This window comes from Thalassophryne amazonica, chromosome 1, assembly GCF_902500255.1.
Source record: "Thalassophryne amazonica chromosome 1, fThaAma1.1, whole genome shotgun sequence".
Lineage (NCBI taxonomy): Eukaryota > Metazoa > Chordata > Actinopteri > Batrachoidiformes > Batrachoididae > Thalassophryne > Thalassophryne amazonica.
This window is the reverse complement of record NC_047103.1, coordinates 47,218,367-47,243,767: the sequence shown is the minus strand read 5'-3', so window position 1 is coordinate 47,243,767 and position 25,401 is coordinate 47,218,367. Positions and strand designations below refer to the sequence as shown.

The following is a 25,401-nucleotide window of genomic DNA, read 5'->3' as shown; positions in this document are numbered from 1 at the left end:
TGCAAAGCCAAAAAGTTGATTTGACAATCATCTGATATAACCGGGGTCAAAATAAATAGAACACTGCCATCTACTGGTGCCCAGATGCTTAGTATTTAGGGCGAATACTGCCATGAACACTACTGGCCAGTAGATGGCAGTAGAGGCCTTGAAAACAAAATTCCAGAAAATCCGTCTGCTACATTTAAAATGCATGGAATTTAACAAACAAATACAATAATGTCTGTAAACCCAGGGAATATATTCACAAGAGTTTTAGGCACTAGAGTTTAATGCTGTTGTCCGTGGAGCCTGAACAGTGTCTGAAATGCAATTGTCCTGTCATGAACGTACTGAGATTACATCATCCTACCCATAATGCATTGCTGGGCACAGCATGTGCTCACAAAACCTTAAAAATTAGCACATTACTTTAAAACTAAAACATATATCTGATATTTTAACTTTGTAAAACTTCAGACATGACAGTAATTTTAAATAACTTGTCCAAAATTAGTTTGGTTAAAATTTGAACCATAAGTTAAAAATGTATGCCTCTGGATGACTTAGGTGATATTGCCAACACATCCGTATAGTGTTAAATGTCTTTTTTTGGGGGGGGCCATTTCTCCTTTGTCTACAGAGGATAGAGAAGGTTTTCATAGAAGCAGCTCTTCTGTTAGAGGGTATAACTGTCCAACTGTTACAAAATGTTTTAATAGGTAGGTGCTGATCTGATTTTAAATTTTAAAAATGCTTGTCGCTGTTCAACTTTGATTAGTTTATCGGTCTAAAAGTTATTGGACAAAAACTAATCGTAAGATAATTGGTAATGGTTTTAAAGTTATCTAAAAAGATGATCTGATAACGAAAACATTATCATTAACATTAGACAATTCCTTTGACTTCATGCTTGGTTTGTGCTGACATGCAGTCAACTGTGGGACCTTATATGTAGACAGGTGTGCGTCTTTCCAAATCATGTCCACTCAACTGAATTTACCCCAGGTGGACTCCAGTTAAGCTATAGAAACATCTCAATGATGATCAGTGGAAACAGGATTCACCTGAGCTGAATTTTGAGTTTCATGGCAAAGGCTGTGAATACTTACGTACCTGTGATTTCTTACTTTTTTAATTTTGAATAAATTTGAAAACAATCTCCAAAAACAAAAAGACACCTTTTTTCATATCCTTCTGGGGTATTGTGTGCAGAATTTTGAAAAAAATTAACTTACTCCATTATGGAATAAGGCAGTAAAAAAAAAAACAAAATATGGAAAAAGTGAAGCGCTGTGAATACTTTCCAGATGCACCGTACATTCTACATTTAAAATATTAGTACCACAATAGCACAGCTGCAGTTTAATAGTTGTTCTCCCCAAATACCATCATACACACCTGTAAAATCACTGCCAAGAAGCACAGAACACCAGTCTCCAGTTACTTTAGCAACACGTTTATCGCAACAGCTTTATTTGCTCTGGCAACATTATAATACATGTCAGAAGCTGGTTTCCATTTTATTAAATAAGAACAGAATAAATATTCAGTCCTGAACCAAGTTGCCAAAAACCTCTCCATTTTTTTCTGTGGGAATTAATGTTAGAGGAACTCTGTGAGAACACTCATCCTTTCCTTCAGCATCCACAGAAATTAAACCATACATACTACACCACTCTCACATTGTTAGAGTCCATTACTCTTGTAGTTTTGTCATTGATGTTGACTGCAGAGACGTAGAAGTGACGGTAAACACAACAGATGCTCAGCTAAATAATCCACCTGGGCTAAATAAGAAACGCAAAAAAACATTTTGGAGAAAGTTTAAGAATAATCAGCGAGAACCCAGGGATTACCCTTTTTAGTAACGGGGAGTTTCTAATCGATCAAATTCCCATTATTGGAAAATTCTGTTTGGCATAAACAACAAAGAATAATAACACAAACAATACTGTCTTCTCTCTCCTTATTGCACATCTTAATTACTAAATGGATTTTCTTACCCTCAATTTGAATTGTGTTGCACATATGTGTAATTTTAAGTCTCAAAGTAACTGAACTGAAAGATTTATGGATGAATTTGACTGCAACTGGATGGTTGACAGGTGCAAGAACACAATTTAGGGCAAAAAAAAAACAAAAAAAACCTGCTGGATCTAAAGAATACAAAATGTCAAAGCTGGTACACTTCCCAACAATTAAGACTTTTCTAAACAATCAAAGGGACACTTTAAAATGTCAAAGCCTTAAAACAGAGTACTGAAAGAATGACCTAACTGAAGATGTTCCACTTCCATTTGAAACAGAGGGTATGTAAATACAAGTGGTAGCAACACTATTTACATATTCTGCTGAATAAATCAACTCTAGGAGTGTTTTATGTAGTTCCGATGTGACAGAAATGTCACAAGTATCAGACATTAAAGTGACAAAGAGATGCATCAGTAGCGGCTATTAAGCACTGATGATGCAGGTCTCTGGAGCACTGTGATGTAGACCAGTACAATATGGTTACGGGATGAAGAAAAACAATGTGCTGCTGAAATCAGTCTAAAAAATAAAGTTTTGTAAATTTTCTATTTTCATAAACTCTTATCTGCACTTCTGGTTCACTGTTCTTCAATTTCCAACACGAGGTACATTTTCAAAGAAACTAAACCATGAAAGCGCTATGTACATGCAAAGCCCGGTAGGGTCTGCTCATTTCATCCAGCGGGGAACACCATCGTTCTGTGGGAGACAAATACATCAGTCAGGATGTAGTGTAAGCACGGGCTGCCTGCAGATGGGGCAGGTGTTGTTTTCCGAGAGCCAGCGGTCGATACAGTGGATATGGAACTCATGGGAGCAGGGCAAACGGCGCAGCTTGTTGCCCTGAGCGTACTCGTTGATGCACACGCTGCACGCACGGCCCATTTCCCCGTCTAGATTGGCCTGACCGTACGTGCGTGTGGACAGATTGTCAATCTGTTCTTTTGTCAGGCCGCGAGGGTGTTCATCATCGTCTTCATCATTCAGCAAGAAGAAATGCGCCAACCGCAGGATGGGAAGAGTCCCATTTTCCACTAGGTTGTTGGTGTCTCTACTTGTGGCCCGTCCCTCTGGGGTGCTCAGTGCTCCTCCTCCAAGCCTGGCCTGACCACCGTGGTCCTCTTCACTCTCCACCAGACTGACGCTCCCCTGATCTGTCCCAACTGTTCCAGTACGACCTGCTATGTTTTCATTTATGTGGAAACGACCAGCTGTGTTGGAACTACCATTTGTACTGCTGGCATCGGTGTGGTTTGGCACAACAGTTTCAGAGTCTGACTCTGTCTCCATTAGGGAGCTCAGCTCCCTAATCCAGTCATAATCTGGCGCAAAATGGAGCGTAGGGCTGTGGAATTGGGTTCTCCCAGGCCTGTCTCACTAATGCGCCTCAGTGGAATCCGTATAGTGCTTACATAGGTGCGGATTCCAGCTCGCTCCGAGCGGGAAATGGTTCGTCTAAATCCACCGCTATCACTTTCAAATGTGACGGTATTCTCAGCAACCCGAGCACGAGAACGTGTTCTGCTGGCTATACTATCCCGGTCACGATTTTCACCAGGTCGAATCCGTCTCACTTGCAAATCCAACATGATTGTTGGGTGGCGACGGAGTGCTGAACTTGCCGTGCCTGCTACGTGAGATTCACTCTCACGCTCCCCTGCATCTCGAGGTGATTCAGATAAAGCAGCAGGTTCTGCCACAGCTTCCTCAGAATCCATGGAAACAGAGCTTGTGCCTGTGCTCAACTCAAGGGTATGGATATTAGAACCACTGAGACCACTGCTTGACTGAGGAGTTTCACTGGGAACCGGTGTTCTGTCTAAAGGAGAACGACTCCTTCTTGACAATCGGGAAGCAACCCCAGTCCCTGCTGCAGCTCTACGTGTCCGTCCACGAGAACGAGTCTGAATACCATGTGATTCCTGAGCCACCGCTGAGGTTTGTGATCCAGCCTGGGGTGACACATGGGGATAGTTTTCAGATGCAGCCATCTCCCCACTCCTATGATCTGTGTCAGCATTCAAGGCGTGATGTCGCAGTGGTGGAACTTGATCAAGGGCGCTAGTGGTAAGAGCAGGAAGAGGCAGTGGTGGAAAAGAGTGCACTGTTGGACCTCTCCTCTGTGCAGCGACATGGGGTGCCAATGGTGCAGGAAGTACTGGAGCACTCACGGAAAGAGTTGTGGAGCTGCTGCGTGTTCGTCGTGTCTGCATCCTCTGACTGATAGGTGGGCGGGGGGAGGGGTAAAGGCTTGGTCTTGGTGTGGGTGAAGGGCGAGCTGTGGAGAAAGAAGAAGCAGTGCGGAGTACGGAGCTTGAAGTGGTGTGTGGTCCAGTTAGTGGCAGCTCTGCAGGGTCTGATGTGTCACTGTGTTCCCCTGGCTCTGGCTGATCATGGTTAATGTTTATCTCCAGGCTAAAACGAAATTCTCCGCTGTTAGGATTGGTACGGCTGACTGCACGCCATGTCTGGTTTCCACTTTGTCCACTGCGGGTAGCGTTACCAGTGCGCCTGAATGTGTTCAGCCACTCTAACAATGAGTCACCATTAGACGTTTCTGCTCCATGCTCTGCACCCCCTGAAAAGAATAAATATGAAAAAAAAAAAAAAAAAAATCAGTATTTATTTAAGTGACAAAAATCATACTTCCTCAGTGGGCTTTAATTTCTGTGCAATATACAACACTTTATATCCCTACATCACTGAACAGGATGCAAGTCCAATACAGGCCAGGTTCTGTGGCTCACTGGTGGCAGTGTTCATCTCTGAATTCCACAGCATGAGGAGAATGAGATTCTAAGGCTGAATCTCAATTCTACCCCTCAGCCCTTCCCTTTATCCCTTCCCCTCCGTTTTGCGCGGGCACAAGAGACAGAGGGGTGTCTCAATTCTCTTTTTGGAGCGAGGCGTAGGGTAGGCGAAGGGCTTCAACCCCTCCAAATGGAGTGAATCTGGATGCATACTCCGTTTGGAGGGGTAGGAGGAGCTTACTGCTGTCTCCAAAGAAACAAACATGGCGCCGAAAGAGCCGCACAAATGAAAGCGGCTTTCATTACAAATTACACTGTTTAGAAAGTTATAACTTGCCAAAAAAAATAAAAACTTTACAGGCAATTGCCCTATGACAGCAACGTGTATGCTGCTGGATGCATGTTGCATAAATTGTCGTTCTGAGGAATATCGTAACTTCGTTTGTGCGCTGAGGCGTTATAACGCACATACACATGAACGCTACGATAAGTCACTTATTTCTCACAATGGAGAAAATCGTGATAAAGGATAAGCACGTTAATTCATATGTTCATAAATGGCTGGATAATATCGATCCCTGTTGTTGGATTTCAAGGTCTGTAACGCGTGTACTTTGTAAACAAATAGGGAGCCCTGGGCACACTCGTCTCCTAATAACTTTCAGGCAGAAAATGAGAAGTTTCACCAATGGGAGCAAGTTGGAAAATATATACACACACATGTATGTTTAACAAATAACCTGACGTCCTAATAGACTGATATTATTTGTCAAGGAAATTTCTAAAGGAAATAGGGCAGGATGTAAAAAACAGGGAGAATTTGAAAAAGAAATATAAAGTTAACAGAACTAGATGCAGCCCATAACATACATACAGGTGCTGGTCATATAATTAGAATATCATGAAAAAGTTGATTTATTTCGGTAATTCCATTCAAAAAGTGAAACTTGTATAATGTATACATTCATTCCACACAGACTGATATATTTCAAGTGTTTATTTTAATTACTAATTATTGATGAATGATTGAATGATTAAACAATATTAATTATTACTATTGTTGATTAATTATTAGTAGTATTAACATTAATTAATTATCAATACTATTATTAGTATAAATTACAAATTAATTAACATGATTGCGATGCGTCAAAGAAATCTGCGACTGCTATTTCTTTGCATTTACGCAGAAAGGTGAGAAAATAAAAAGAGCAAACAGGCTACTGAAACAAGTTGCATTTCGGTTGCCATGTTAAACAGTGAAGACGGCAGTTTTACACGGGCAGTTTTTTTTTCTCCTAAGGCGGAGGGGTGTCTCAATTCATAAGGCTAGAGGCATACCCCTTCGCCTTACCCCTTGTTTTAAAGGGATAGGCATAGGGGTAGGGGTACAAAAGAGAATTGAGATTGGGGGTATGACTCCCTCTGAATGGGACACCAGTCCAAGGCAGGGTACTTCCCCAGCTCAGGCTTTAGGGGCGAGAATCTCTAGGCACCTCACGATTCAATTATGATTCAGAGGGCTGCCATGCCAAAACAATTAATGATAGAGTGATAGATTTTTTTTTTTTCCTTTTTTCTGTGTATGACTACTTGGTACTTTTCAAATCAAAGTATCTGTCATAAACCATAATGAATTTACTTCCCATACTTCAACAGCTCAGCCATATTTTCACCTGCAAGTCTCTCATTCACTGATTCTAAATTCTAATAACCAGACGGAGTTGTTGCCCCATGCCAAAAGTGCCTGTGTAAGTGGGGGCTCATGTACGCGACTGACTCCACTTTTGACACTCCACAAAAATAAAAGGCATTTACACTGCATCCAGAAAGTATTCACAGTGCTTCACTTTTTCCACATTTTATGTTACAGCCTTATATCAAGATTGATCAAATTATTTTTCCCCAAAGTTTACACTAATTACAATGTGAAAAAGTTTTTTGAGATTTTTGCAAATTTATAAAAACAAACAAACAAAACTAAGAAATGACCAATTGATAAACTAATCCCATCTGCTCAAAGTGATGATAATCAGTGAAATCACCTGCTGGAGATGGTGGCTGAAAAGAAAAGCTGCACCCTCTTGGTCCTTTCTGGAATGTCTTTGGACACCACTGACTTATAAGGTCCCACAGTTGACAGTGGATGTCAAAGCACAAACCAAGAACCCAATGGTCACTCTGTCAGAGCCCCAGCATTCCTCTGTAGAGAGAGGAGAACCTTCCAGAAGGACAACCATCTCTGCAGCAATCCACCAATCAGGACTGTATGGTACAGTGGCCAGATGGAAGCCACTCATTAGTAAAAAGCACATGGCAGCCCACCTGGAGTTTACCAAAAGGTACCTGAGGGACTCTCAGACGATGAGAAACAAAATTATCTGGTCTGATGAGAGAAAGACTGAACTCTTTGGTGTGAATGTCAGGCATCATGTTGGAGGAAACCAGGCAGCATCCCTACAGTGAAGCATGGTGGTGGAAGCATCAAGCTGTGGGGATGTTTTCAGTAGCAGAAACTGGGAGACTAGTCAGGATTGAGGGAAAGATGAATGCAGCAATGTACAGAGACATCCTGGATGAAAACCTGCTCCAGAGCGCTCCTGACCTCAGACTGGACCGACTGTTCATGTTTCAGCAGGACAATGACCCTAAGTACACAGCCAAGATATCAAAGGAGTGGCTTCAGGACAACTCTGTGAATGTTCTTAAGTGACCCAGCTAGAGCCCAGACCTGAATCTGACTGAACATCTCTGGAGAGATCTGAAAATGGCTGTGCCCCGACACTCCCCATCCAACCTGATGGAGCTTGAGAGGTGCTGCAAAGAGGAATGGGCAAAACTGCCCAAAGATAGTTGCACCAAGCTTGTGGCATCATATTCAAGAAGACAAGCATTGAGCAAAGGCTGCAAATACTTATGTGAATGTGATTACTTAAGTAAATTTGCAAACAAACAAAACCTTTTTATGTCATCATTATGGGGTATTATGAGTAGAATTTTGAGGGGAAAAGGAATAAGGCTGTAACATAACAAAATGTGGAAAAAGTGAAGCGCTGCGAATACTTTCCGGATGCACTGTACATCTTTACCCATGGGCAAGCTCACTGTGCTGCACTAATGTGCTTTGTACTTGTGTCAGGATAATTAAAATGGGAACGCGCATTGTGATAATGGCAAAACTTACATACACCACTGATTTGCTGACTCTTAAAACATGGTATGGGAGATGTGTTTTAAATTTCAGTGTGAGTTCAGAGGCAAAAATTGTGCATACAGTTGTCTCGAACACAGCTCACCCTAAATGACAGCTATGATACTTAGCAAATAGCTAGACTTATAAATAATGCCAGAGACCCCAATTTACCCTGCCCCCCACACACTCCCACAAAGTTCAAACTGATCATCCATGCACTGAAAGGTACTGTACATCTGCATATCTTGCACAGCCCCATTCCACTATATTTGTTTGACAGTGAACATAGTTTTGCCCATTTTGTCTATTTGACTCTTTCACTTCTTACAGAAGTATTTTTTTCCTGTTATTTTCATTGTTGTTTTGGATTCTTTGGTAGTGGTTTATGAAACAGAATTTTGAGTCTGCATTCACTGGAGCCTTTTGTAACCCCTGCCATTGACATACACATCTTTCCAAACCAGAAACCCTGGATGATCAAAGAGGTCTACAAACTTCTCAGAGCTTGTGATCTGGCATTCAAATCAGGAAATCAGGTGACAGGGCCCCATATATCATGGTGAGAAATAACCTGAGGAGAGGAATTAGCTGTACAAAAGGAAAATCGAGGAGCATTTCACTAACACAAAGCAGGTGTGGCAAGTAGTTCAGCAAATCACAAACTTCAAAAGGCAGTACCTCAGCTGTTTCTTTGCACACTTTGTAGTATAAACACCACTGTCACACACACCTCTTCCTGACATCACCACTGTCTGTACAGGAAATTGATGTGAGACAGGTGTTCAGGTCAGTGAATCCTAGGAAGGCTACTGGCCCTGATGGAATACTTGGAACTATACTCAAAGCCTGTGTTTTTGAAATTGCTGCAGTTTTCACTGATATCTTCACTTTCTTCCTGTCACTAGCCACCATATTATCCTGTCTTAAATCAGACACTATAATCTCAGTCCCAAACATACCTGTTGTAGACAGTTTAAATGACAACAGACCTGCTGCCCTCCAACCCATTGTCGCAAAATGCCTTGAGACACTAGTGCTAAAGCCCCTTTCACACCGGGGATGCTTTGAGTTGCTTCCTGTGGCGTCATAATGACGCGTCAGGTGTGAGCAGCAGGGGGCAGAGAGGAGGTGAGGATGCAGCCTGCAGGTTCTCTGCACAGAGGAATCAAAGTGCACAGTTTGGCTACATCCAGACTGTAGCCTTCTGCTTCTACGCAGCGTCGTCATGATGACACGACGCAACTGGAAGCAGCCCCGGTTTGAAAGCTACCCCCCCAATTGACCCCAACCAATTTGCATATAGGGACAATAAATCCACAGAGGGTGCCATTACCATCATTCTCCACAAGGCTCTAGAGCACAAAGAACACAAAGGGTCCTATGTTTGAATGCTTTGTATTGAGTACAGTTCTGCATTTAGTACTATCACACTGATAAAGAAATTACTCCACCTGGGCCTCCACACTCACCTATGCACCTGGATTATGGACTTTCTTACAAACCATCCTCAAACAATTAAACTCTGCATTCATCTCTCGTCCCCCCTCACAATCAGCATTGGCTCCAATCAAGGCTGTGTGCTGAGCCCACTCCTGTCAATCTGTACACCTATGACTGCACGCCAGTTCACACCACCAACACCATTGTCAAGTTTTCGGATGATACCACAGTGACTGGACTCATCTCAGGTGGTGATGAGTCTGCCTATCAGGATGAGGTCCAGAATCGGACACGGCAGTGCTCACCTAAACAACCTGACACTGAACACAAAGAAAACAGAAGAAGTCATCTTGGACTTTAGAAAATGCAAAACTGAAAGCCCTTTCCCATTTACATCAATGGTGGCTGTGGGGAAAAGGCACACAGTTTCAAATTCCTATGCACCCTCAACATGGACAATCTCTCCTGGTTCACAAACTCCATGGTTTCTGTAAAAAAAAAAAAAAAAAAAAAAAATGGCACAGCAACACTTGCACTTCCTCCATGTCATAAAGAAAAATAATCTGTGTGAGAGGCTCCTGGTGGTTTTCTATCACTACCATAGAGAGCATTTTAACATACTGCCTCACAGTGTGGTACACTGGATGCTCTGCAGCTGACAAAAACAAAAAGCCTTGCAGAGGATTGCCAACACAGCTCAGAAAATCACAGGCTGCCCTCTCCCCTCACTTCCGGACAGCTGTTACCATGCCAGAGCCAAAAACATAATCACAGACTCTTCAAACCCTGGTCATCACCTATTTAACCTTCTGTCCCCAGGGAGGTGATATAGATCAATTCAATCACATACCACCCACCAGATTCACAAACAGTTTCTTTCCCAGGGCCATTCAATTACTCAATCAACATAAAATGATTCTAAAATTTAAAGATATCTCACCACTACCTTTGACCTATGCAGTATATTTAATTGTGATTTTATTTATTTTACCTCTCTATTTATTCTACATTTTAACCTTTTTTTTTTAAACTATTTTTATAGTTTCCTATTTATGTGTGCGGTGAGAAGTGTTGTGTCGCACGTGTGTTGTTTTGGAGCACTATGGAAGGGAAATGTAGCAATTTCATTGTTCTTAATACAATGACAATAAAGGCTTCTATTCTTTTTCAAATTATTTAACAATACTGAGTATGTTTTATAATAAACAGAGTTCATAAACCCTCAACTAGTTTATTGTGAAGCTGCTCATCACATACCATCGCCACACATTAAATACAGAAATAGTCCAAAGATGTCTTTTTTTTTGTGTGTGTATGATGCTCTTCATCTGGACCACTTTCCAAATTTCAGCACTGGAGCTGTTCATCTTTTCCTTTTAGACCCTCCTCCTCACAATGTGTTCTTCCCTCCAACCTCATTGTGCCAGCTGCCAACATATGCACCTCTGTAGCACAAAGATTATACCACTGATACATCAAATAAATAACAGTCGCCACGTTTTGCAGGCACTGGAGTCGTAGAGTATATTTTAAATATGTTCAGGAGATGCTCTCTCACTAATTTTTCAGCCTGCCACACAAACGCAAACACCCATTTTTTTCAGTGACAATGGAGTGAATGCAGCGTGCAGACCTGCAACATTTTGTCATAAACCTGCAGCAGGCTGGTTGTAACCCCTGGTGCGACAGGGCCCTTAAATAAGGCATCATGTAGGTACTGCCAGGTGTAAAACTATCTTCATTTGTTTTATATTTCTCTAAATGCAGACATATAAGCTCTGATACACAAAGGAGAGATGATTAGATATTGCTAGTAGAGGTGAGCCTCATTAACACGCACAAGTTGCAATTCGGCTTTACTCGCAGTCGATTTGTGGACCCTGAAAATTTAGACTACCATATAAAAGTCCATTTTGATTTGACCGTTATTGGGAGCGGTGTGTGCAAATATACGCCTCGGGTACGTGCCTGCCCCTCACGCCTGCCTCATGTGTGAGGGGCAGGCGCATGTATAAATTCCGGCCAAATCTGACCTGGCGAGAAGGATCTAAAGCGGAATGTCACATCCAAAAACTTTGAATCGTCCACAATCGTCTGCACTGATGAAGCCTTCATTGCTTAAGTGCAGCCGCCACAGAAGGAAGAAGATCCCGAGCCTACTCCGGGTTAGGAAATCATTACCATCCGGCAGGGAATCACACTTCAAATGGTCAAAACTATTGTAATATGGCAAGGTAAGCTAATTTTAAGTTTTTTTTTTGTCAACCTTATTAACTTGCAATTTCAGATAACGGTGGTGGCGGCGGTGTGATTTTGTGGACCCCCTGACTTGCGGGTGTTAACAAGGCTCACCTGTACTAGGCTTCTGTTAACTACTTAAATCAAAAACGTGACAACTAACACAATTCAAATTTGGGGGGGAGATTGGGAAAAGTCCTTCCACTTCTTCCCTACCTGTCACTCTTCTCCCTCCAGCTACTCTCGCCTCTCCCTCAGCACTACCACCCTGCACTTCGCCAGAACTTGTAATCTGTGAGCGCTGCTCACTGTCGGGCTGAGTTGACAAGCTCTCCTTTGCTCCATCAAGCCGCTGCCGGAGCTCCTCAGCAGTCACCTCTCCTGTGAAATAATGTATACGGACACCGTTACGCATGTCAGCAGCGTCACATCGAAAACAGCTTCTTCTGCTCCCACACTGATGATTTATTCTGCAGATTATTGCTCATCGTCAAGAAATGAAAAGTGGCAATCTCAAAACGTGTTGATATATCAACAAAATGTACGTCCTCACCAGGAGTGCCAAGCAGGTTGCCGTCTCTCATTAGACGGTACTCCTCTTCACTCAGTTCATTAATGAAGTGATAATATGCCTCCTCTCGCCGAAGACGCTCTGCCTGCCTCCGTCGTTCATCTCCCCCACCAGGAGGGTCCATCACCAGAAAAGTGCTGGCAGACAGGTGGGTGAGAGCATCAATCAGGAATGGATGGCTTTATATTTTGCTATTCTTGATGATAAAGACTGAAGTGAAATAATCACCAACAGATCCCTTGCTGAACATACCAATTTGTGATGTGCTATAATAAGCAATGTACATACCCGTGCACATATTCCTGCTCTTCCTAGTAACAGGATTACCAATATATAGACCTGGGTATTCCTAGTCACACTTTCTATCTGCTTCCTTGGAAAAGACACTTCATGTACATTGTCCCAGTCAACTCGGCTGTTAAAAGCCACCAGCCACGGCTGGGGAAGTAACATGCGTCAGACTGGTGTCCTGTCCAAGGGAGTTGTAGATCCTCTTCTGCTCACTCTACTGAATATGGGGATAAACACTGGCATAAAGGGGCTTGAGGGCCTATAAAGGACTTGACCATTCTTTTTCCTATTACCCCAGGGGATTTGACAGAAAACGTCATAATATTATCCCTTTCCATTCTTTGTTCCGCCAGAACATCCAAATGGTGAGAGGGTGCCCCTTGTGCATTCTATGCCCCCCCCCCGAGGAACACCCCCTAAAGTCAAAATTACCACCCATTAACTTGTTTGACCACCACATACCCCGAGTTCACATTCCACAATGGCTGCGCCAAGCATCAACAGGAATGAAAGCTGCCAGTTGTATTTTTTTTTTTTTGAACTGTCTATTTTGTTCCCAATTTAATACACAGAACTGTCCTACTGTTGTCTATGGACATGCTGCTACAATATTTTTATGCCTGAAATACTGCATCATGTGCTGTTTATCACTGGTGCCAGTCATACTGGCTAACCTGGTAGATGTTTCCAACAACAACCACAACACCACACTACAAACTAAGCAGTTAACTGAATCAAACTGCCAAGTAATTTCTCACTACAAGGAATGTGATCTACACACTACACACTAACTTCTGCACATACAACCCCTGGCAAAAATTATGGAATCACCGGCCTCGGAGGATGTTCATTCAGTTGTTTAATTTTGTAGAAAAAAAGCAAAACACAGACATGACACAAAACTAAAGTCATTTCAAATGGCAACTTTCTGGCTTTAAGAAACACTATAAGAAATCAAGAAAAAAAGATTGTGGCAGTCAGTAACGGTTACTTTTTTAGACCAAGCAGATGAAAAAAATATGGAATCACTCAATTCTGAGGAAAAAATTATGGAATCACCCTGTAAATTTTCATCCCCAAAACTAACACCTGCATCATATCAGATCTGCTCGGTAGTCTGCATCTAAAAAGGAGTAAACACACCTTGGAGAGCTGTTGCACCAAGTGGACTGACATGAATCATGAGAGATCAACACGAGAGATGTCAATTGAAACAAAGGAGAGGATTATCAAACTCTTAAAAGAGGGTAAATCATCACGCAATGTTGCAAAAGATGTTGGTTGTTCACAGTCAGCTGTGTCTAAACTCTGGACCAAATACAAACAACATGGGAAGGTTGTTAAAGGCAAACATACTGGTAGACCAAGGAAGACATCAAAGCGTCAAGACAGAAAATGTAAAGCAATATGTCTCAAAAATCGAAAAATGTACAACAAAACAAATGAGGAATGAATGGGAGGAAACTGGAGTCAACGTCTGTGACCGAACTGTAAGAAACCGCCTAAAGGAAATGGGATTTACATACAGAAAAGCTAAACCAAAGGCATCATTAACACCTAAACAGAAAAAAACAAGGTTACAATGGGCTAAGGAAAAGCAATTGTGGACTGTGGATGACTGGATAAAAGTCATTTTATGTCATGGACAATTGAAAGGATGTTTGGGGATGATGAAATCATTTTTCAAGATGATAATGCATCTTGCCATAGAGCAAAAACTGCAAAAACATTCCTTGCAAAAAGACACATAGGGTCAATGTCATGGCATAGGGTCAATGTCAATGAGCAGATCTGATTTGATGCAGGTGTTAATTTGGGGGATGAAAATTTACAGGGTGATTCCATAATTTTTTCCTCTGCTTGGTCTAAAAAAGTAACCGTTACTGACTGCCACAATCTTTTTTTCTTGATTTCTTATAGTGTTTCTTAAAGCCAGAAAGTTGCCATTTGAAATGACTTTAGTTTTGTGTCATGTCTGTGATCTGCTTTTTTTCTATAAAATTAAACAACTGAATGAACATCCTCTGAGGCCGGTGATTCCATACTTTTTGCCAGGGGTTGTAAAAGCCAGAGGTGGTGCAACAAAATACTAGTGATGTGTTGGAGCATTCTTTTGTTTTTCATGATTCCATAATTTTTTCCTCAGAATTGAGTGATTCCATATTTTTTCCTTCTGCTTGGTCTAAAATAAGTAACCGTTACTGACTGCCACAATTTTTTTTTCCTGATTTCTTACAGTGTTTCTTAAAGCCAGGAAGTTGCCATTTGAAATGACTTTAGTTTTGTGTCATGTCTGTGATCTGCTTTTTTCTACAAAATTAAACAACTGAATGAACATCCTCCGAGACCGGTGATTCCATAATTTTTGCCAGGGGTTGTATGTCCTCTTCTATATTACTACATCTGTAACAGCCAATAAATAAGCTGGGCAGACACTGTACGATATTTTCAATTATTGTACTTGGCTCCAGCTCAAACTGTGCGACAAAACCACAAGGTGTAAAAGTTCAGAGCACACGATTTATGTTCTCACACTGTATGGCCCGATGCTCTAATGCGATCTGACTGCTCACATTGTACGTTCAAAAACCATGTTTCCAGAAGCAAAATGTAAACAGAAGCTTTTTTTTGTCTTTTTTTTTTTTCAAACTTTATTTACATTTCTTATTTTTACAAAAACTCTCGATGGGAGACATCAAAGTTTAAAAAAAAAATACAAGACTTTAAATGAGTTGAAGAATAATGGGGGAAAAAGAAACAGAAGCTGCTCTCTCAAAGAGATGATCACTGTTTAAGCTCTCTCCGGTGTTTGCACATGCACAGTGCAAGAGACGCTTGTAGCACTGCTTCAGCAGCGTGGTACCCTCATGACGGCCGACCAGAATATCAAACAGGTTTGATTTTCATCCGACCATACGACTGCTGATCAGGAGGTGGTCGTGAGACGTTAAATGCAGCTCGTTACTCCATGTATACTACACGATTACATGATTAAGCTGAAACTCGGCGCGATCCAAAAAATTCTCACACGAGTGAAAAATCGGCTGAAAAAGGGCCAAAACTCGCACAATGTAAGCCCAGCTGTAGGTAAACTGATGTTGCTCAATTGACTGCAGGTGTGAATGAGTTTGTGTGTCTATGCATGTCAGTCAAGGGATAGACTGGCAGCCTGTCCAGGGTGTACTCCACCTCTCCAGCCTGCCCAGTGACTCTTAATTTAATAAAGAGGGAAGACAGAGGGTTCAGAAAATAAATGAATAAATGTAAAGACTTTGGTTATACTGTGTTAATCAGTAGAGCAGTCATTGTCATCAGCTTGCATGAGACAGCAGTTTGTGATGCTTTCAGACTTGCCTCTAATCTGTGAGACCACCCTAGGAGGAAATTTTACAACCTGCTCTAAATCTACTTTGCATGAAAAGTGAGAACAGCTTAACAAAAAGCAAGAGAGAGAGCAAAAAAAAGGTAGAGTGGAAATGGAGACAGGGACTGTCTTCAGCTGAAATTAGGCAGTATATCAGAAAAAAAAAAAAAAAAAACATTACTTTGGAATTGTTCCAGGGAGGTTAAGCACAAATAAACAACCACACGCAGCACAATTTCCTGATTCCCCTCTTTCTGTGGCTTGTAGGGCTAGCCAATGAGGCCTGTGGACCACATTTGTCCCATGCTCTCTATGTTTTGGCCCTCCATGGCAAATACACTGCAATATATACAGTTACCATCCGTAGGTCAAAATTACACAGTGATAAGAAATTTTGCGCCATAGAGTCAGAAAATAATAAATGATATTTTTCACTCTCAATTTGCTGGGGTAGAATCAAGGTTTCATTTTTAACAGTAAAATAAACTTGTGGGTCTTATATATACACCAATGCATCAGCAAGAATATTTTAAAATATCAAAATTTAAATGGTTGGAGATGCTGCTTATTTTTTCCCCTTTTCTCAGCTGTTCAATGGCTAATCTGAAGCCAAGGACAACACTTTAACCGTTTACCATTTCCTTCCAGCTACTATTTGATAAAAGATACTTAATCATAGCTATATACACACGTGTGTGTGTGTGTATATATATATATATATATACACACATATATAAATAAAACTTAAATTACTGAGAACAAATACCCATTTTCACTGCAAACAATTGAAGAAAACAAATGCCCCTAGGAATGTATTCATGTAAGCCAATACGTGCGAACTGCTGCGTAGCGACGCGAAGCTCGCTCTATGGTAGATGAAGGCACAAACCGAAAACGGCACAAAAATTCAGCCCCAGTGGAGAAAAAGCCACAAACCAGATAAAATTGTCGTAAAAAGCCACAAACCAACGGTAGGCGAACACAGACATTATAAAGAGTAGACACCACAATGGTCAATGAGGCGCAAGAAATGCAGCAGCCATCTTGGACCGATCATCGTAGTGATTCTATCACAAGGCTGATGGTAGATGAACATATAGTGCAGCGGCAGAGGGGAGAAAAGGGCTCTAGAAATGAAGATACCCCTACCGGAGGTAGAACAAGTTGAATTGGGTATCAAAATAAAGGTTAGGATCTCTAGTTTCTAGAAATGTTGTTGTACTTTGCAAAAAAGGTGTACAACATGCCCGTTTAACCCCTTCTGTCCCAAAACACGCCGAAAATATCTAAATTCATCTACATGGAAATTGGTAGCTACTGGTTGCTGGGAACCACAATTTAACCCCATATCCTGATGTTTTCTTGTTAAGAACAATATGTAGAAATAATTTATATTTATTTTTAGGGGTACCTGGCCTTACCAGGGGGTCTGCTGCCCCCCCTATAATCACATTTTAACCCTTTTTTGCATATTTTTCTCTATTTTTTCCACCTCACTAAACCATTTAGGGTGTCTACAATTTTGATTTAGATAGAAATAAACCACATTGGTGTACACTATCTAGAATAATAAGATTTTGAATGATTGGTGGCATACAAACATGTTTTTAACCCCTAAGTACCAAAACATGAAAATTCCGGAATTGTGCCTAATTGCCTATTTTGTCACTTTTATCACTAGATTGTCCTTACCACACCAATTGTTATGGTTTGTATAATGTGATATAGGTCCTAGCTCATGCATGTTGGTTGAGGGTATCTGGGAGGGAACCCTGGGCCTATCAGGGTTCAGCAGCATTGGGCATACACTGAAAAGATTTCCCAAAATTAGAACTCTCATCTTGTTTAATTTGTAGAAGGATTAAACAGTATTAGTTTACATTCATAGATGGCAGTACCATCAAGGGAAAGCTGACAATATTCAAGGTGTTGGCCTCCCATAAAACAATAGGTGTCATTACCTGCTAATAAGCATACTGTCTTATGAAATGGCTGATATTCTTCAGAAAAAACAAAAAACAAAAACATAGTTTACATGCCGAAAAATCATATGTTAGATGCATTACGCTGTTTGAATAGGTAAGGATAAATTATCCCCAACTCTAGGCCTATAACCTTAAGACTATAAGACTATTTATGGTTTTTGCATTGTTTTAGTTCCAGTGTATATGTACACAGTGTATGCACATCTAGTATATATGTGAGCATAGTACATGTGACCTACGCCAGAAAATTACGGATTACTAATGATACGTGTGAAATTTAGAAAACCTTAGTGTATTATAAGATTATTGTATAACTACAAGTTTACTGCATAAACAAGCACACAAAGTCTAAAGTAAAGGGCAATTAAGCAATGAAGTGTACATGCATTCTGGTCACTCAGGGAAGTTTGTCACCAGGGAACAATTCGTTCCTGTGACAAAAATTGCCCAGGCTATAGGGACGGAACAGTGTTCTATTCTACCTGCCATGCATGCCCTTACAGGTTGTAATTCAACCAGTGGATTCTTCAAGCTTGGGAAGAAAACAGCCTATATGGTCCTCAAAAAACACAAAGATGCACTGATGGGATTGATGGAATTCCACCTGCCAGATGACAGTGGACTAAATGCAGCAAGGGAGCTTCTTCTCCTGATGTATGGGAAGCATCACAAGGGACGATCATACAACACCTTTGATGAGATGCGCTTCATATTATCATCCACAACTGACAAGCCTGTGCCATCACTTCCACCAACAGATGACGCATTTAGGCAACATGCTCTGAGAGCCAAGTTTCAGACTATGATCTGGTGCAGTAGCCACATTGCAAAGCCTACAACAATGGATCCTACTAAGTATGGTTGGGTTAAATGTGACAAAATGTTGCAGTGTGTGACAAGTCAGAAGGAATCTGCCCCTCTGGAACTATGAGACTTGAGTCATCTTTACTGTAAAGATACAGCCTGCATTGATGGTAGGAAATGCCCTTGTATCTTAGCTGGCCTTAAATGCATAGACATCTGCAGCTGCAATAACTGCCCAAACACTGTAGGTGTACTACAAGATGATGAGGATGGGAATGGTGAAGACTAATGTTGTCCTGGTGGGATCAATAATGTACACAGTCATTTCATTAGAGTACAAAAAAATAAACAACAAAACAATGGTGAAGGCTTACAAGGCTTCAAACCTCTTGACAAGATTAATATCTGAAGTGCTACTTTTTTATTGTCTGAAATGAATGAAAAAAACCTTCAAATTGTTTCTTAAATAAATCTTGTCATTTCAAATCTTAATCTTCATTTTCTTATATGTAATTAACTCTGTACTTGGTAAATGCTTGACCCTCCCCCCTCCTTACAGGACCAACCAATCCCATGCCAACCCAATGCCAACAATTCCAGAGAGATTCATCGGGAAATATATCAATTAACACAATACATACAAAACTATGGTGGAAGGAAGCCAACCTATTGATATAAGTCACAAAATGGCAAAATTGGCACAATTTCGGAATTTTCATGTTTCAGCAATAAGGGGTTAAAAGCATGTCATTATGCCACCAAAGATTCAAAAATCTTATTTTTCGAGATAGTGTACATCAATGTGAATAATTGGTTGCTAAATTAAAATTGCAATCACACTTCATTGCTTAGTGAGGTTAAAAAATTTGAGAAAAAATCTGCAAAATTATTTTTTTTTGGGGGGGGGGGGGGGAGTTGACCCCCTGGTAATGACCAGTACCCCCCAAAACAAATATAAATTATTTCTACATGTTGTTCTTAACAAGAAAACATCAGCATATGGGGTTAAATTGTGGTTCTCAGCAACAGCCATCAATTTCCATGGAGACGAAATTTGATATTTTCGGCACATTTTGGGACAGAAGGGGTTAAACGGGCATGTTGCACACCTTTTTTGCAAAGTACAACATCATTTCTAGAAACTAGAGATCCTAACCTTTATTTTGATACCAAATTCAACTTGTTCTACCTCCGGTAGGGGTACATTCATTTTTTTAGCACCCTGCTGCTGCACTAATAGACATTATAACAGGAGCAGACGTCGCAATGGTTGCTGAGGTGCAACAAATGCGGCGGTCATCATAGTGATTCTATCACAAGGCACAGTGAAGGTTTGATTTTATAATCTTATTTTTTTTCTTTTTTAGTCTTTCTAACATAATGTGTGTGAAATACCAAGTGTTCCAATACTTTTGGAGGGCACTATATCCTAAGCTTATGATGAGTGCAAAATGAGTGTGGTATTATTACTGTTTTGTTAAAGAATGTTTAATTTTCACTGTTGCTACACTTTGTGTGAAATCATAGTCATATCATATATCATACTGATATGATAATATTGAGATATGATAATTTGGCCATATTGTAGGCAAAAAAAATAATAATTTAAAAGGCGGGGCCCAGAAGCTGAAAGGTTTTAGCCATGTTCATGCTCCACCAAAGCATTCACTCAAAAAAAAAAAAAAAAAAGTCTGAAGGACCTAAATGACATGCTCGTCATTTCCACGGAAAGCCATGTCGAAGCAAGTACCACGGGTGGCTTGTCATTGCCTAGAAAGCCAATCAACGTTCGGGATGCAACAACGGACATGCCAAGCGTCCAATCACCATTTTGCGAAGGCGGGCCAACACAGTAAACTGAGGTCAGCTGCGTGCAAACGCGCTGGGCAAAAAAAGATAAAGGTTTCTGTCAACGTTACTAACCAATTACATAAAGTATAAAAACTTGTATGTATAACATAAAAAGAGTTGATGTTGTGAACCTTACTAAAATATCATTTTGAATGCGCAGTTTTAAATGAACGTTAGCACGATTACTGCTAGCCTTACCAGTTAGCGCCCGTCGCCACCGATGCTAATTGTTAGCAAGTTCTAAAAATGCTCTGATAAAAGACTGACGAGTAGGTTTACTAAGACCATAATATTTATGGAGAACAAAATAACACCGGCATAGCTTCGTGGGACATGTCAAAATGAGTTTAGTACCTGACAAAGCAGCTGTAATATGGACGGGTTGCTCTGCTCTCTCTCTTCTCTGTCCAACCAAGATGGGACCAGCAGTGTCACATTACACGGTCCGTCTGAAACAGTGTACGAGGAAACTTTGGTTCCTAGCTAAGACAATAGGTCTCCATTTACTGTCCAACAACAAACATTAAAAATGTTAAAACTCGGTGCTCTTAGCACAACTTTTAATACTGTTACAACTAACATATTTGCTGAATATTTTAACTTCAGTGCTTTTAATGTTGTGTCTTGCATTACGTTGATATTTTAGTATTTTATCACTTCAACCAAAAACTACAATGACTTCTGCAACCAATATAGGTTCATGTTAAGATCATGGTCAGGGTTTAACTTTATTGTAGACCTGATTGCGGTGTTGTAGTCGAGTCACAATACCTCAAGGCTGAGTCACCTCTGGAGTCCTCAGTGTTCATCTGACTCGTCCAAGTGAATAAAGACAAATGAATGGAATCCATATTACAGTATTAACATTAATATAGCTATCAACATCTTATGCTTGACTATTATCAGCTATTACAGCTAAATACAACCTGAGTCCAAATGCCGTCAAGTCGAGTCATCAGTGCTCAAGTTCAAGTAAATTTATATGTCAATAAATAATATAAAGAAAGAACAAAGAAAGATGGTTACTTTGGACAGGTGGGGATGAGCTGGATGTCTTACTTCTAGGACCCAAGTCAGTTTTGTACTATGGTAGATGCAAACACACTTGACTTACCAATTTTTAGCATTTGTGTTGTATGATGGATTTATTTAAGTTTCTAAGAAATATTGTATATTTCTCTACAACTTCATTTTTAATGTATTTGCCTTTGGTAACCCTTCTGTTTAAATTTTATTTCATGGCTTTATTCTCTTCTTTTAGGTTTGCCAAATGCTCTTTGAAGTCATATTAATTATTTTCTCTCTGTCTCTGGCTTTCTCTCTCTCTCTCTCTCTCTCTCTCTCTCTCTCTCTCTCTCTCTCTCTCTCTCTCTCTCTCTCTCTCTCTCTCTGTGTGTGTGTGTGTGTGTGTGTGTGTGTGTGTGTGTGTGTGTGTGTGTCTTCTTAGGACCACAATGGGAAGAAAAAAATCTTCAGCAATATTATTTACATGCATTTTATCTTGTAATTTGACTGGTCTAACGCAAATCAAAGTCCAGTGCAATCAAAACTTATTATGAATATATTATAAGCTCCTGTGCATTTGCTTCCACCTTTAGTGTAAAAATTGTAATTCATATATTTAATGGCTGTTTTAATATTTTGTATTTAATTTGCTATTTGTAGTTTACTAATTTTGTAGTCACAGCATCGATATCCAATGTCATTTTGCTCCTTTATGAACATCACATAATGGAAATAAGTGTTTTCTTACACTTTATGTTATCTTTGATATCGTTGGTGATTTTTATACATGCATCATATTGTATTGATTTTTTCCCAATGAACGCTGAAAAAACGGTTTTTGGCACAATTCACGAAATGCTGCTGCTTTATTTGTTTTATTTGACTCTAGACCATAAAGTAAGGATTTCTTTTGGTCGTACACAGTAATCACGTTGAGATTGTTTGAGTCAAATCAAACGGATCCATATTTTATTTTATACTGATGTCTCAGCGTTGACTTTTAACATTATAAAACTCTAATTCTTCACAGAATGTGCCTGTATTGGCTTCTCTTTTTTAGCTCCTTTTTCTTTATTTGCTGCAGGGATCTGTCTTTGCGACATTTTTACGACAGTGCTGTGCGCCGATACGCCATCGCTACCGAGTGAAGTGCGTCTCTCTGGAGCAGATACCGGCTGAGAGAAACGCAGCAACAAGAGAAAGAAACATATTCCGTGCTTGTTTCCCACCGGGCCTGTCTCAGAGCACGGCGCGCTGTCAGATTCTGAAACGAAAGCTCGATGTGGAAGCTGGGCTGAAGAAAGGAAGGGCCACGCTGGAGAAGAAGGCAACTAGCCGAATTACCACAGCGAGCTCGAGCTGGAGGATCAGAGTTACCTCCCAGACGACGCTTTAAAAAAGAAAAGGGGGAAAAAGGAGCAAGGAAAACGGATTTAAGTGAGCCAACCGGCGGTAAAAATGGACTATGATTTTAAAGTGAAGCTGACCGGCGAAAGAGAGCGTGTGGAGGACCTGTTTGAGTACGAAGGATGTAAAGTGGGCAGAGGCACCTACGGTCATGTGTATAAGGCGAAGAGAAAAGATGGGTGAGTGGATGACCAGCGAGGCCTCCATCCAGCCAAAGGCCAGCTCCAATACAGTCTAGCCGCTTATCTCCTTTACTCCAAGCCGGAGATAGTTTGGCATTGGCAGAGGAGAGATAAAGGTTTGCCCAGAGGAATGAGAAATCACGTTGTCAGGGCTGGGTTTTATTTTTATGTGACAGGACTGGATAGCTGCTGATGAAGGCTCCCTTTCAGTGAAACAGGCAGTCCAATTTTCCAGTGTGGTTGTTGCTTATTTTTAATGCATAGTAGCCTTTTGCACTTACTCTGTAAATGCTGCATTGAAGCGACTTCACTTTTTCAAATTTTATGCAGGTGCATGTGGAAGCATCACAATGGAGAGAGGTTGCTGCATACATATTCCCTGCGATTAGTAGGGAAAGCATGGGGTTAATAGACTAAGTGGGTCAGCAAAATTTCCGTAACTAATTCTCTAAAAAAAAAACTGCAGTATGTTTATTGTTCAGCTTTAAAATTAGGGTTCTGGTAGCTACAGGTGAGAATCGGTGACCCTCAAATTTTGGGCCATGGTTTGGTATCTTGCATTGCAAGAGACCATCAGCTTTGACATTTGGCCATGTGGTGTGTATCTCTGTGTATGCACCAGCACATAAATGCCTCATTGTTGGGTACCCCAGTGGTGGAGAAGGCCAAGGGGATGCGCTTGCTTCATGTGGTTGTGGTAGATGAATTGTTATTTTAGAGATATGGGAGTGGACCAGTTGTTTGCTTGGGTGGCTGCTCATAGTATCCATGGCAGTTCTGTTCGTAATGTGGTAAATCGCAACACTAACGCATGATCCCAGATTTGACTTGGTGTCTTATCATGCACAGTGACAATAACATAAAATAAAGACAGGCCTATCAAGTTGCCTGTGAATCCTTGTTGCAGCTCGCAGGATCCTTGTAGCCACTAAGGCTGCTGTTGCTTGTAAATGAAAAAGTAGGTGTTATACAGGCGCTTATGGGGATGCTTATCCCCACGTAACATAGCATGAAACAGATGAGATTCTATGACTCCAGTCATCCCAGATTAAGTAATCTGAGAATGACAATCTATGACTCCAGTCATCACAGATCTGTGACGACTGGAGTCATAGATTCTCATCTGCTTCATGCTATGTTATGCGTTATTTTCAGCCGAGGTCAGTACCTTTGCACTGGTGGTGTTCAATTCCAGGTTGTACTTCATGATCTTTGTCTGTTTTTTGCATTAGACAATTCACCTGTATTGTCTCAGTCCACCCAGCTGTAAATGGGTACCATCTTGCAATAGAAAAAAAATTTGATCAATAAGATGTTATAAATAAGAATTATCTAGGTAATGGTGATATATAAATATGTAATTGTTTGCTTTGAGCACTGGCATCAAAGCTACACTCTTTCATGTAAGACTGATGCTGTAGGTCCAGTCCACCACACATCACATACCAGCTGGTGCTTTGGCACTTCTGCTTGCAAATGCCCTGAAGCAAGTTCACAGTTCTGAATGTGCATACTGGGTTCGGTCAAAGCATAAGAATTATGTAGATGTGTAGAGTGTGGGTGTACAGCACTTGGCATTTAAAGCATTGATTTAGAAGTCTCAGTTATGGAGCTCACACATTAAATTAATCCAACACGGTTTTATCCCATTTTCACATATGCAGTGTCACACATCTTTATTTATGTTCTTTTATTTCAAGTTATGCCATATGCATGCTCCTGAAATTGTGAAGTAATGGGAATAATACAGGTCCAGAACTCTACCAAAAGCAGCCGTTTTTTCCACTTCCAGGTGCTCTTGTTGTACAGGGCATCGAATGTAAAAGCTACAAGTGAGCTGGTAACTGCTGGTTATACAATCAGGCCTACTCTAACTCCAACCTCACCTCTACCCTAGTCTTAACACATGGATTGTTATCCGCTGTCTTTGCAGGTGGTCACTGGCCATGTAGCTCAGTTGGGTAAGGAGTTGGACTGCCAGTGTATAGACTTGGGTTTGATTTACATTCATACTACCTGTCTGTGTCTTTGCACAAGGCACTTCATTATGATGAGTATTTGTCCCAGTCTGTCCATCTGTAAATGGGCATCGGCCTTGAGTGGGGAAGTAATCCTTGTCAGACTGGTGTCTCTTCCAGTGTGAATTGTAGACTCTCATTTGATTTGTGATACAAAATCCAGAGATAAGCATTGGGCCTCAGGGCCTATATAAGACTTACTGCGCATATAAACAGGAAATGGTATGAACATAACCAGTGATGCCGGTGTCCCGTCGAGATGAGATGAACGTCAAGATGAGGTACGTCG

General features: G+C 40.8%; 1 protein-coding gene and 1 pseudogene across 1 annotated transcript in view; one reads left to right on the top strand and one right to left on the bottom strand.

Annotated features, from left to right (window-relative positions):
* Positions 1-1,417: 1,417 nt before the first annotated feature.
* On the bottom strand, positions 1,418-20,949 carry LOC117509494 (annotated as a pseudogene).
* Positions 20,950-22,610: 1,661 nt separating this feature from the next.
* The window catches only part of cdk8 (cyclin-dependent kinase 8), a 29,285-nt gene continuing 26,494 nt past the window's right edge, over positions 22,611-25,401 (top strand). The window contains exon 1 of the mRNA XM_034169228.1: positions 22,611-23,091. Within this exon, the coding sequence (XP_034025119.1) occupies positions 22,964-23,091 (128 nt within the window). The 5' untranslated portion in view covers positions 22,611-22,963. The remainder of the gene's footprint in view (positions 23,092-25,401) is intronic.